This window comes from Papaver somniferum, unplaced genomic scaffold (assembly GCF_003573695.1).
Source record: "Papaver somniferum cultivar HN1 unplaced genomic scaffold, ASM357369v1 unplaced-scaffold_32, whole genome shotgun sequence".
Taxonomy (NCBI): domain Eukaryota; kingdom Viridiplantae; phylum Streptophyta; class Magnoliopsida; order Ranunculales; family Papaveraceae; genus Papaver; species Papaver somniferum.
In genome coordinates, this window is record NW_020643262.1 from 4,830,719 (window position 1) to 4,844,945 (window position 14,227).

The following is a 14,227-nucleotide window of genomic DNA, read 5'->3' on the forward strand; positions in this document are numbered from 1 at the left end:
ACCTACCTGTACGTTGTCGCATCCCTCATGTTTTTCACGTCTCACAACTGAAGAAGAAAGTTGGTGCAACTTAGATCACCACCCATACACTACCAACAATTGATGACGCAAGAGAAATTGTTCTCAATCCTGTAGTAGTGCTGGACACTCGACAGATCACTAGACACGGCCATGACGTCCCTCAACTATTGATAAAATGGTCCCATACTACTCATAATGATGCTACATGGGAAGATGCAGCCCATGTCCATGCCCACTTTCCAAAGTTTCATCCTTGAGGATAAGGATGGTTTGAAGATGGGGGTATTTTCATGTACCTAGACAACCCCCATATGTTATTTTGTGTGTACCAATTATGTCAGCTGTTAATTAGGGATAGTAATAAAATAAATGCTAGTTCAGTTTGATTAAATGCTTAGTTAGTCGTTAAGAAATTAAGGGTTTTGATTCAACCACGTGTAGGGCTGTTGGTCGAGCTCATTAGGGTTTCTAGTATTTCTGTGTTTAAAAGAACTCATCTAATGAGCTGTAAGAACCAAGAAATTAAAAAGATAAGAAGGACTGGCTCTGTGGAGCTCAGTAGGTTATTCAGATCTCTTGTTATATTTCTATCTTCAACAGTGTTAGTACTTGCATCTATTACAGATGGATGAATATGGCAATGTTACAAACAATGGCAATGTTACAAACAATGGCAATGTTACAAATCAACCGATAGATTCAGTTGAATTTGACAATATAAAAAGATTAATTGAAGCTTTATCTAGCCAAAAAATTAAGAGGCTGGTATCATTTATGGATCTGGAGATATCCAGAAAGAGAAGTTAGGAAGAATTTGTTCGTCAGAAAATTGTGAACGAGGAAGAATTCTAGTTATAGGTAAGAAAAACGAGGCAAGAGGTGAAAGAGAAAGGCAAGCAAGGAAAGAGAGGCATGAACATTATTGGGGTAAGACAAAAAGCGCAACAGATAGTGAGAGTGAAAAGGAGAATGTTGAAGCAGTTGAAATTGATGAAGAAGGAAGTGGCAATAGTGAGTAATCCAATGATCCAGAAGAAGAGCCTCTAGAGATAGAGAGCGACAAAGGCATGTTGATGATGTATTGATGTTACTTGGCATAAAAAGCCCTCACCCATACGTTTTCTCGAACCATGTCTTAGCCCTTAAATGTGGATTCCAACGATGAGGAGATACCCGTGATAGATATTGATGGCAAGCCTGTAGCAGTGGTACAAAATCAAGAAGGCATGAATGAGGATAATGAGGGTCCTGAGGAAAATGAGGATGAAAGTAAAGATAGATATTATGGTACTGCCGTTTCTTCCAGCAATAGTAGTGTCCTAAACTTCTATTATGAAGAAGAGAAATTTGACAAAGACTACGACGATGATCAATAATTATCATATGAATAGCATTGAGGAACTCTTGGAGGAAGAATTTTGAAGAATAAAGTCTTGGGATTTGCTTAGACTACTTTGTGAAAATATGAAGGGTTTTTCCTGATGCTTGTAGTTGCTATGGTTGCTGGAAATGGATGAGGTACTGTAGCTCTTATTTTCTTTTATTTTCTGGAAAGATCATACATGTGTATGTTGGTTTGAATAGTTTTTTTTGCTGGTGTCGAAGGAAGGAACAACAGTTTTATGATGTAGATGTTAGTAGTCGAGCGGCGTAGTATGTGCATCCATAGTAATGATTGAAGTAACGATGCAGGGTTTTAATCGTTTGTTGTTAGTCTGCTGGAACTTATTAGTACTTTTTTTGGGTAGGGTTATGAATGTTGGAGATGTAATTATTGAAGAACCGTATGTAAATATATCTAATACTAGGGCGGTGTTTATGTTGAGGTCTAATGAAATTGTTTAAGTGTGTAATCAATGCACTTTATAATCGTTAGAATAATTGTGATGAAGATGTATATAATTTTGAGAAACAATTTTTTTTTTCTTTTGCTAATCGAATTTTATTAATAACCAAAAATTAACAAAATTTATTACAAATATTCAAAAGCAAAAAGGAATCCCAAATAGAGAAATCAAAACAAGAGAAGGAAACAAAAAGAATTAAAGAGAAAAAACTAACTGAATATAAAGTATTTCATATGAGGAGACTCCAAATTTTTCTAGGAATCTTAGCTGAATGTTATATACAGTTTCCACCCTCCTAGCAAGATTTCCTCCTTTCTTAGCAAGCTTTTCAGCAGAGAAGTTAATCTCTCTGAAACTGTGAACGAAATCTATACTTATTAGCTTGTTCTTTAATTCTGGCAAACCATGGAATTTTATTAGATATGAAAGCATCTATAACTGATGAATTTGGATAGACGGAATTTTATCAATTCTGAAAACTACCTGCATACAATTATTTTGAATAGCCAGAATTTTATTCCATCTGGTTCTAGCAAACCATGGAATTTTATAAGATATGAAAGCATCCATAGTTAATGTAGAACAATAGATCAATCTTAATTGTGAGATGTTGATGTATCCGGTTGAAATTAATCGGGATTAGGGAGAAATTTTGAAAAGGATTGCTTACATCATGATGACGGGACATAACTCTAAATTAAAATACTTGAATTCTCCTATATTATTAATCTAATTCTTATGAATATGGGTGAGCATGATTTAGATAGGACCGGTTTTAATTTCCCGCATTCAATGCAATACATGGATTTCAAGTTTAGCATCTGCATCAGACCCAATATAAAGTAGATTTGCATGTATTGAATGCGCCGATGAACGAATTGGATGGGGATAAACCAATGGATTTTATTATTACAAGTACTACAATAGATAACCACAAAAATAGACAATAAATAACAATTACAAAGGGGAAAATGCAGTTATTACTTGTTTTCTCTCGACATGAAAAAATAAGTTGAATATATTGGATAATATGTAACTATTGTTCTACACCTGTAGTGTACAAAAATTCCACATATTCAATGTAACGGGTGTGGGTGTCAAACGGATTTTTAAAACAACATTCACATTCAATCCAAATTCCGTTGGATCCCACAATTTGCATCTGCATCCAAATGGTGGGAGCAGAGAACTTAATTGAATTTCACTTTAAGTACTTATTTGATTCACGACTTGCTCAATCCGATGGATCATATTTCTTTGCGTCAAATGGTGAGAGTAGAGAACTTAATTCGGCTTTCACTTTAAGCACTTATTTGATCTGTGTTGGGTTCAGGCCACGATTTTCCAACTTCAAACCTTAGAGCATCCACAGTGGGCGAGTATAACCAAAAATTTGGGATGAGATCGTGACGCAGTGGGACGGAGTAAAGATCAAATCCCAGCCAAAGATCAAATTCCAGACCATATTTGGTCGCGACCAAATACCAAATCCTAATATAGTCGGGCGTAAATTTAAAGTACGCTTGTTGCTGGGCGTAAATTTAAAGTACGCGCGTTAACGGGCGGAGATTTAAATTACGCCCGATGAAAATTCAAATAAAAAAAAAAAAAATGAGGCGTAAACTTAAAGTACGCCTGTTGACAGGCGTAAATTTAAAGTACGCCTGGTGATTGATTGGGCGGACATTTGAGATACGCCCGATGAAATTTTTTTGGGGCGGAGATTTAAATTACGCGCGACCAAATTTTAATCGGGACCGTTACGTGACAACACGGACTAAACCCAAAATTTGATCTTTTTTTTGATCTTTGATCTTTGGTTTTGATCGCACCACTGCAGTTGCTCTTAGTGCTTATTTGATTCACGACTTGCTCAGTCTGATGGCTCATATTTCTGTGCGTCAAATGGTGGGAGCAGAGAACTTAATTCGGCTTTCACTTTAAGCACTTATTTGATCCATGTTGGGTTCAGGCAACGGTTTTCCAACTTCAAACCTCAGCTTTGGGAGTAACTGTACGGTGGGTTTGTCTGTAAAATTCACAATTTCCAGGAATTTACAATGCCACGGGATTACAAATTAGAGGATTCATGTAAATCCCTTGTATGTTTGGTAACTCGGTTGAAATTCTTAGGATTCATAAAATTTTCTTGTTTTAAAGTCCATATATTGTTTGGCATTGCCCTAAAAATCTTAAAATTGTATATATAAGGGATTTGGAGTTAAAAAAAATGGGTCCATAAATTCCTTGATAAGTTTCCCAACAAATCTTAGGAGGAGGGATCAAATTCCATATGGACGATTTGCCGGAAAAGTGATTCCCATCGGGAACGTAATTCCATAAAATCTCCTGGACACATAATTCCCACCTTTAAAATTGTACATCCGGATCCAAACCCACCAATAATTAATTTATTTGGTGATGATATCAGTGATCTGAGTTCGAAACTTGGTAGCATTAAATTTTTTTCCCCATCAAAATGAAAAAAGAAAAGAAAAGCTGACACCCGCTAAGAGAGTAGCTACAAACCGAATGTTTTGTCGGTCTCGAGCCCGTAGTAAACTGCCAGCCAGCCCTAAAATTAAACTATTTCTTTAATAGCATATCAAGAGGAGTGGGACTTTCTTCTCGAAATTAGGTTTTCTTGCTTCTCTAACCCGAAACCCTAATTCCTTCGTTTGTCTTTGTTTCATAGCATATATCAAGAGAACAGAATTTTCTACTCGAAATCAGGTTTTCTTGCTTCTGTAACTCAAACCCCTAAGCCCTAATTTTGTGAAATTCAATCATGAATAATCGTTCTGATAACAGATTCAATGATCCCAACTCTTACCGCGATAGAAGAAGGTAATAATTAGTTTTTTTCTCAGTGTATTATATCGTGGAATTATGTTGTTGTCTTCTGCAAGTCTTACTATTTCTTGTGTGAATTAATTCATTTTAATTTGCAGCGGCCTAATGCCTCCAGCAGCGGGGCCACAGCAACATACGTCTTACTTTCCTCCTCCCGCGAATACGGCTCCTGTTGGATATCTACCCTATGGAGGAGGATATTCTTCTGGAAGAGGAGCTGGTAGTTCAAGTTGTCATCATCATTCTGGTGGGAGAGGAGGATTTGAGACAGGTAGAGGTGGTGGTAGTGGAGGAAGAGGAAGATTCTTGGACAGAGAAGACAGAGGCAGTGGACGAGGTTATGGGACGGGTGGTGGTGTTAGAGGGTTTGATTTTGGCCGTGGAGGTGGCAGAGGTGGTGGTGAAAGGACTAGAGAAGAATTGAATAATGCTGCTCCTTTAAATCCTGTAGAGAAAAACCTCTACATAGAGAGTCCTTCTGTCCAAGCAATGTCTGATTATGAAGTTGTAAGCTATCGTTCAAGGCGTGATATTACAGTGGAAGGACACGATGTTCCTAAACCTATACGGTCTTTTCAGGAGGCAAATATTCCAAGTAAGAATGCCGTTTGTTTTGAAAAATTGGATTCTCCTTGATTGAATGTTTAAAGTGGCTAATCTATATAATTGGTTTCAAACAGGTTTCTGTCTCGACGTGATACACAGATTGGGTTTTGCTGAGCCAACACCTATTCAGTCTCAAGGATGGCCAATGGCTTTTAAGGGTAGAGATTTCATTGGTATCGCAGAGACTGGTTCAGGGAAAACTCTGGCATATATGGTTCCTGGAATTGTTCATGTTAGCGGACAGCCTCGATTGAGTTAGTGTTTTTTACTTGACATAAATTACCTTTTAACCTTGATTGAGTTAGTTTGTTACTTGGTATGTGATTACTTTTTCTTTACTTGGTTTTTGTGGATTCTGTACTCATTTCTTTTTCCTGCATACATTGTCTCAGAACAAGGCGATGGTCCTGTTGTGCTGGTCCTAGCACCTACCAGAGAGTTGGCTGTTCAAATTCAAGAGGAAACTTCAAAATTTATAGGAAAGTCGCATATCGGAAGTACATGCATATATGGTGGTGCACCAAAAGGACAACAAATCAGAGCTCTTCGAACAGGTCTCCCTGGACGTTGCATTTCCTTGAAATGTTTCGATTACTTGTTATATATTTTAGTCTTACAATTTTTATATACGATCAGGAGTTGAGATTGTAATCGCAACACCAGGGCGGCTAATTGATATGCTGGATTCTGGCCATACAAATTTGAACAGAGTAACATACCTTGTGCTGGATGAGGCTGACCGCATGTTGGACATGGGATTTGAGCCTCAGATCAGGCAAATAGTTTCTCAGGTATGCTTTATCCCATGACCTGTAAGGTTAGAAAAGGTTAGTTTCTGCAGTGACTAAAGGTCAGCAAAGTTTGTACTTGTTGCAGTCCGGCTTTCGTTGATTAACTCGTAATAGATGAGCCTAATACGCGGTTGAGATTTCGATGGGACATTTTGCAGTCAATAATCCAGTGGCCTTCCCATCCTGATATTGATTGTATTATAAACCGTCGATAAAGTTTTGAAACAGAGGATTAGACAAACTAATCCTTTGGCAGTATTACGTAATTTGAGCCTTAGATCAGTGAAACAGTTTCGCTAATATACTTTGTTCACCGTGAAATCAGCCATGTTTTAACTTGTTGAAATATAACTTTAGTTAATAAACTAGTAAGCTACGGCCACTTCCTAATGGCCTGGTGTCAGCTTAAATAAGCTAGTAATCTATGTGCCCACGGACACTTCCTAATAGCCTGGTATCAGCTTAAGATTACAATGGGACATTTTGTACTCTTAGTCGGTTAATTCAGTTTTCTTTTCTTCAGTTCACAATATACTGTTGTTTCCGTTGATGGATTAGTGAGGGTTAGACAAACTAATTCTTTGGCAGTATTATGTAAATAACTTGTAACAATGCGGGTGACCTATTTAACTAGTATCTTTAGTTCACAATGTGATCCTGAGTATGATATTTGTTAAATCCTAGCTATGATATATGGACCTAGACATCTTAGGATTATACAATCCTGTAATCTGCAAGTACGAGATATGGACTGTGATGGTTGTCCAGCTTCTGCCGTCTTCCTTGTCTGTTTCTTGGATTGGAAATTTAAAGGAACCATTATATTTCCCTGTTGCATACAGATACTCATGTCAGTATTTCTAACTAAGTATGTTGATCTGCTTGTAATATTCAGATGCGAACTGATAGACAGACGCTATACTGGAGCGCTACATGGCCTAAAGAGGTGGAGAAGTTAGCAAAACAGTTCTTGTGTAATCCCTACAAGGTCTGTGACTCAGTGTGGATAGTACTTACGATTCATGAGTCTCTTTAAGCTTATCGGACAGGATGTTTTACTTGGCTTGTTTGATTTGTAGGTGATTATTGGATCGCTGGATTTGAAAGCCAATATGTCGATAACACAAGTTGTTGATGTTGTCACAGATATGGAGAAGTACAGTAGGTGGGTCTGAGTGATTACAGTTGACTAGGTTGATCATATATCTGATCATTTTGTTGATGGCTTTTCTTTATGACACTGTCTTCCAGGTTGATGAAGCTTTTACAGGAGCAGATGGATGGAAGCCGGATTTTGATATTCTTAGAAACCAAAAAAGGATGTGACCAGGTCACCAGAAAGTTGAGGATGGATGGATGGCCAGCTTTATCTATCCATGGTGATAAAAGCCAAGAAGAAAGGGACTTTGTATTGGCTGAGTTCAAAAGTGGCAGGAGTCTTATAATGACTGCTACTGATGTAGCTGCACGTGGTCTTGGTAGGATCAATATGTATTAGGAGTCATAAATCAATTCCTTTGGTGTTGTTCAAATGTTGAAGATTGTCGAGTCGGCGAGCTGCTTACCAGCTCATGTTACATGGACACATGGAGCAAGGTCCATGAAAGGATCTGCAAAAACGGCTCGGATTGTTCGAGAGATCATGCAGTATATAAATTTTATGGTTAGGAGTTTAAGTTTTATATACTCTCTCAGTAAGGCTCCTATATCAAGTGTCTAAGTAACATGGTTGAAGTTATCGCTTTAATGCCACCTACCCACACGTTGGAAGCTGGTTATTGTGGCAGCTCAGTCGACTCAAACATGTTTAAGTTGGTTTGGTTTTGAACACCGGAGGTGCTGGTCCTTATCCCTGCAAGGTGAAGGTGGGCACATTTACTCGTTGAATGTGTTTCTTATATTTCGTCCAGAGTTGAGGAATGCAGGGATAAGGGGGACACAGTTGCATATTCTTTCTTTATTTCGTTTAGTTTCAAGCACATAAAGATGTGAATGTTTACCAACTTTGCCTTGATGTTTGCAGATGTGAAAGACATAAAATGTGTGATCAATTATGATTTTCCGAAATGCCTCGAGGATTATATTCACAGAATTGGTCGAACAGGGCGTGCTGGTGCCAAGGGTAAAGCTTTCACCTTTCTTACAGATAAAAATGCTAAGATTGCCAAGGAGCTCACTAAGATTCTACGAGAAGCCGGGCAAGTGGTGAGCCCATCATTAGCTGCCTTGGCACGATCAAGTTACGCCAGTTACTCTGGTGGAGGTATGTCTTGTTTCTTTCCCCTTTCTCTAGTCTCCATACTTCAAGCATAATATGTAGTTTACTCATAATGTGTGTGTTTGCACTTCCTCCTTATCAGGTTCAGCGCGTAGCTTCCGACAAGTGGGTAGAGGTGGTCACTCGTTTGGCAATCGATCGGGTTCAAATACTACCCCTTTAGGGACAAAGAGGAAGTGGTAATTTCCATTCTGTGTAGAATTTGGACGGTAACTCAAACATCTCGTGTCAGTAGCCAAATATTTAGAAAATCCAAGTTGTAAGACTTCAAAAAATATGCACAAGTAAATTTGATCCTTACTGGGACCTTATAATCAAGGTGTTTGGTAATTTCATTATGTTAAAGAAGGTGTTTAGTAAATGTTGATCCTGAGGCTTCTCAGTAGGAACCAGGAAAATGTGGATTCCACATAAACGGAAGTTTGTATGGGTAACATATTCCAAAGCATGTTAAAGAAGGCACTAACTTTATGTTTGTAACTTTATCTTATTCTTCTTCCTCTCGTGTTTTTGCATGTACCATCGCTAGCTATCTAAGAATAAGAAAATGATTTGTTTTGCGGGCAAGAAAATGATTTGTTTTGCATGCAAGAAAATGAATACGATTTGTTTTGCGTGTATCATCGCCAACCATCCAAGAAAACGAACAGGAACAGGATTTGAATATCTAGGAAAAGAACAGGAACAGGATTTGAATATCTTACGAAAGATTTGTATTTCTTTAGAAAGGAAATTTTCTATGATACATTGGTCGTCGTCTCTTGGAGAGTAGTTTATTAACACTTGTTATTTTTTGTGGATGTAAGTGGTTTGATGGGTCTCTTACTCCCATCCTTGGACGAGGTAAAGGTTGACCCATAAAAAAAATATTGTCAAGAAAATGATAAAAAATAAGAATAGTGTTGTTGTATTGGCGAGTTCTTATTTATTTACATATTATATAGACTAGTTTGTCACCAGTATTATATAAACTAATATCTGAATCGGCATGCAAGAAAATAAAATAAAAAGGGCTCAAACAAATAAGAAGACCAGGTAAATAATCTCATATGTCATGGCAATAAATCATGCTTTCTTGTTAAATAACGATCGATCCCTGTCCTGCTCGTAAAGCATTCTTTTACCCTCCTATCCGTTCTGGTAAACCGTTCGCATTTTTGACATAACTCTGCTCAAAGAGCAAACAAATACACAAGCGTGAAGCCCATATGAAAACGTATTAATATATAAAAGAGAAGAAAAAAAAAATGTATGTAATTTTAAATTCGAACTGTCTCATATATAATGTTCAATTTTTCCATACTCCACGTACTCATCAGAGCTTGAACCACCATGGGAGTCATTACTTGACTGATTTACTATCCTTCTTTTCTTACGCACCCCTTGAAATACTAAATAAAAATTGTCCAGCCTGTTTCTCTGCTTACAGTCCAAAACATACACACTCCCAATAAATAAAAGAATCAAAAAAGATGAAGCGCATAAATTAGTCATGTAATTTAACAAAACAAAAAAACTCAACTTTTATATTGATTGCAAACACACACTTGGAATATTATAAATCAGCATTGCTACCCATTTGACGACTCACCGTTGCCTCTTCTGGATCCATCCTAGGAGGTCTTGGAACTACTTCTCCTAACTATGTACCTCCTATTGACACAAAAAAAGTATTTGAAATACTAAAATTCAAACCGAAATTTACAATTCCAAGCACGTTGAGCGATAATACACAACTGCATCCGAGCCGAGGTGTATCCCTTGTTTAAAATCTTGTTTCTCCTTTCCAATATCACACCCTCTCCAATATTACAACCATACGTTCACAATGGATCTACTCTTGCTTCTTCCGGAGGTACTGGCTCTAATGGCTTAACCTATTCAGCTAATTTATTTACGGATTTTCCAGCTGTTCCAGCTGCATCATTGTATCAACAAAAGTGCATTTGACATAAAATTTAAACCGATAAGATGTTCAATTTTATGCTCATTGAACGGCAATACACGTATATATACACCTGCATCCGACCCGAAATGTACTCCCCGTCGTCTCTTGTTTCTCCTATCCAATATCATACCCATACGTCAAAATCTTGGTTTTTGTGGTTACTGGCTCTAATGGCTTAACGATTTTCCTGTTGCATGAATTACTATATCAACAAAAATAAAAATTAATTATTTTCTAGTGATCACACAAAAAACGCTTTTTTGAAATAAGTCCCACACGTTCAATTTATTGATTCCTTCCATCCATCACTACGTCAAATAAACATCCCACGCTCGGAGAAACAGTATTATTTGTTACGTTTAAGAAAAGAGAAGAAAAAGAAATGCTAACGAACCATCACCCCCACCAACATGTCCAGTGTACAGTATCTCTTTAATAAAGTTTCGTGTTTCTGGTTTGAAGAGGGTCTATGATCATCGTTGCAATGGCTTATTATTTATGATCTCTCGTCTTAGTTGCCGTGAAACTAAATATTTTAGATTTTTGTACAACTGGATTTTTGCAAATATTTGTTTTCTTACTTTCGGTGCATCAGTACTCTTTCAGCTGGACATTCATGGCAGAGAATTATTTTTTATTTTCTTTTTCGGAAACAAAATTAAATAACACACAAATTGCTTTAGCTCTTGGATCAGAACTGACAAATACTAAAACCCTGGTTTGAATTCAGGGAACGCTTGAGTTCAGGGTACATTTCCCAAGTTAAGAACCTTTCTGAATCACCAAAATTAGATGCTTCAAAAACAAACGACAGGTGACAGCAAGATATGGTACTCTATGAAATATCAAGGAACCATTTACTGCAATGTCAAATTTTGGATCCCGCTAAAATGTAATAGCGGGAGTATATTTTTCTAATTTTGGTATTTACATAACAAAAAATGTGATCAAGAACTAAGAAAAAAAAACGACATTACTATATGTGGTGGTTACTTATCAGCTGTGCATCTTTAGTCCCCGGGAAATGTAATGGCAAAAACAGGAGATAGTAGATAATGTTTGGTGGTTCCAACATGCGTGACTCTCTCTGAAAGACTGCAATTGCAGATACATTTTATGTGCGCTTATTTAAATTTGGAGAATTCATTCAGATGAGTTATTAAGTGCTCATTGATATCTAATACAAACAAAACAAAGGGGGAAAATTGAAAGGAATTGCCACAAAAGGCAACAAATAGATAATTAGCAAGATTACAAATCCATGTTCATTTGCAAAACTGATATCACCCACTTGTTATTTGCTTTTCTGGCGGTTTTTTTTAATAAATCTAATCTGGTCCAGATTAAACCCTCCTTCTTCTGGACCATGTAATCTTTGTAGTTAAATGTCTTACTTGGAACAACCTTACACTGACTATATATAGCCAAAAGGTTAGTAAAACTGACGGTTGCCAATCAAAAATAAATAAATAAATAAAATAATTAGAGCTTGAGACTGCATATTGTTAGCATGATGCAAGGAATTTAAATGCATGCGGGTGGAAGACGAACCATGTTATTGAACTTTTCACAGTCTATATTGCAGAATCAAACTTTTTGAAAAAGTCAAGCTCAAAGGACGCTAAAATGGTAAAGCATAATCAAGCAACAGACAAAGTATAAAAACTATAATGGTAAAGTAAACATACTGTCGTCTCTAGAGGATATATGTCACCTTTGTCTCTAGTTATGAGGATATATGTCACCTTTGCAATGTCCTTAAGCATCGGTGGAAGTTGTTCCTTGGCCATCCATCAGAATCACAGACTAATTCTCTTCAAAAGGTGTGATATCTAGTGAGTTAACATATTCACATGCATCTGTAGTCGTAGATGCGAAAAACTAACAAGCTTAATTCTTTTCAAAAGTGAGAAACTGGTACTTAATTATTTTCAAAAGAGAGAAACTGGTAAGACTGATGTATATATATATGATCAAGAGTGTAGAGGGTATGAAATTAACCACCTTTACGTACACAATCAATCGAAAGCTTTGTTATTGTGAACACGTAAATCACGAAGGCATCTATATGTTCACAAACAATATTCACACTCTAGGTGCGGACTCGCACTGATAATACAATGGCATTGATTCCTTAGCTCCAAATCTTCAGGTTTATCATAGCCTCATCCACTAACATCGAGAGGGGCGTTTACGTAGGGGAAGATAAAGAAAACGAAGCATAAAAGTAAAACTCATGGAGCGTTAGGTAAATATAAAGTGCTGAAATGTAAATAAGACTGGGATTTACGTGGTTCAGCACTAAGGCCTACATCCACGGGATTGTTGTTTCACTATATACTTGATGGTTACAAAGATAGTCGAGTGACTTTGGGGTTTACATAGATCTGTATATTGTAAAGGACTAACTTACACTCACAATCTCTCTCTCCTTCCCTTCCTCAATTTTCCGATCCCCTTACTGTTGGTGGAGAGGGGGTATTTATAGGGTTAGAGTGTGGGACCGATCTCTGAGGACCGTTGGAACCTTATCTTCTTGTGTTTTGTGTCCATCACGCGTGTGTCTTCGTTTATTACTTCATCACGCAGAGTCGTCCTCGTGTTTCTTTTCTTTGTTCCTTTTGTTTTAAGCTGTGTTGGTTGTAAATTTTCTGATGTTGATCGTATTGTAGCCTCCCCTTTCTGCTGCTGTCGTCCCTTGTTTGTGATGAAGAACCCTTTTCTAATGCTTGTATGCTAGTTTGCCCCTGTTCTTCGTCTCAAATCGAGTAGGCCATTGTTTTACGTGTATTGATTGGACTTTTGAGTTTGGGGTTTTAGGGTTTCTGTGCTATGTTGAGATGGACTGCTAATTTTGTGATTTTTTGATCTTTGGTGATGACCTTGTGTTTGTTTCTAACTTGTTTATGTTGTATCTCTTCGCAGCCATGTCTGACCGTCCGCAGCTTCCTTATCAAACTCCGGGTTCTAGTCTACAGAGATCCCCTCCGCGCAGAGAGTCTCAAATGGATCTTCGTGGTATCAGAGTTTCTTCTTCAGGGGCGAAGGCCTCTCCTTCTAGGAAAGATGGTCCCTCAAAAAATCCTTCCGGGTCTCGAAACGCTGCCGATCGTGCGGTTTCTCGTCCTCGTGATGACATTAGGTGTGCGCAGACACCTCCTCATGCTGTTGCCTTTGATGTTCCTCCTATGCGTTCAGTAGTGCCTGTGCAGCACCCTCTACCGCCGCCTCCAGTACTTCCTCTGAAAGGGAAGAACACCAAAGGTTGTGTCCCGATGACTGAATCGTCTAAGAATCCCTCTTTGAAAAGACGAGCTTCTGAGGCTTTTGTTGGTTCGTCCGGCCCCGCGGAACAGGATGAGGCTGCCCCGGTGATACGCAGTGTTTCGGTCAGCAAGAAGAAAGTGACGTTCAAGCATATTGACCTTGAAGTTTTCAAGGAAAAGCATGAGCTTGAGCCTTCGAGGTTCGTTTCTATGCCCCTGAGGATGATATTACTTATGAGCTCCTCTCGAAGTATCAGTTTGACGAGTTCCATTTGTTGACTACGGTTGGAGCTTTAAGGGCGGGTCTTATGCTGCCGTTGTACAAGTCTGGCGACTCCTTCTATTACGATGTGCTTGCTGGTCGTGAAGTCTCTTCTACCAATACTCACAGCCGTTCTGTGTCGCAATTATCGGGGAATTATCTCCGTGCACTGAAGGAGTGTTATCTGCGGAGTAAGGGATAAACAACGATGACATGTTACGTTCCAAATCCCGCAGAGAGGGAATGGTATACTCCTGAAAACTTCAACAACTCTTTTGGTGATTACGTCAATAGTAGGAATCGTAAACCGTGGAGTGTTAGCCTTCGGAATCTCGCTGCTCCTCGGGGTGAAATT

The 14,227-nt window shown here is 38.1% G+C and overlaps 1 protein-coding gene across 1 annotated transcript; it reads left to right on the top strand.

The window, feature by feature from the left end:
* Positions 1-4,466: 4,466 nt before the first annotated feature.
* LOC113341897 (DEAD-box ATP-dependent RNA helicase 20-like) lies at positions 4,467-8,876 on the top strand. The gene is made up of 10 exons (XM_026586605.1): positions 4,467-4,715; positions 4,820-5,316; positions 5,402-5,581; positions 5,720-5,881; positions 5,964-6,118; positions 7,014-7,106; positions 7,198-7,283; positions 7,370-7,596; positions 8,142-8,381; positions 8,479-8,876. Exons 1-10 carry the CDS (start codon positions 4,657-4,659, stop codon positions 8,577-8,579), a joined length of 1,800 nt encoding a protein of 599 aa, XP_026442390.1. The 5' UTR covers positions 4,467-4,656; the 3' UTR covers positions 8,580-8,876.
* The last annotated feature ends 5,351 nt before the right edge of the window (positions 8,877-14,227 follow it).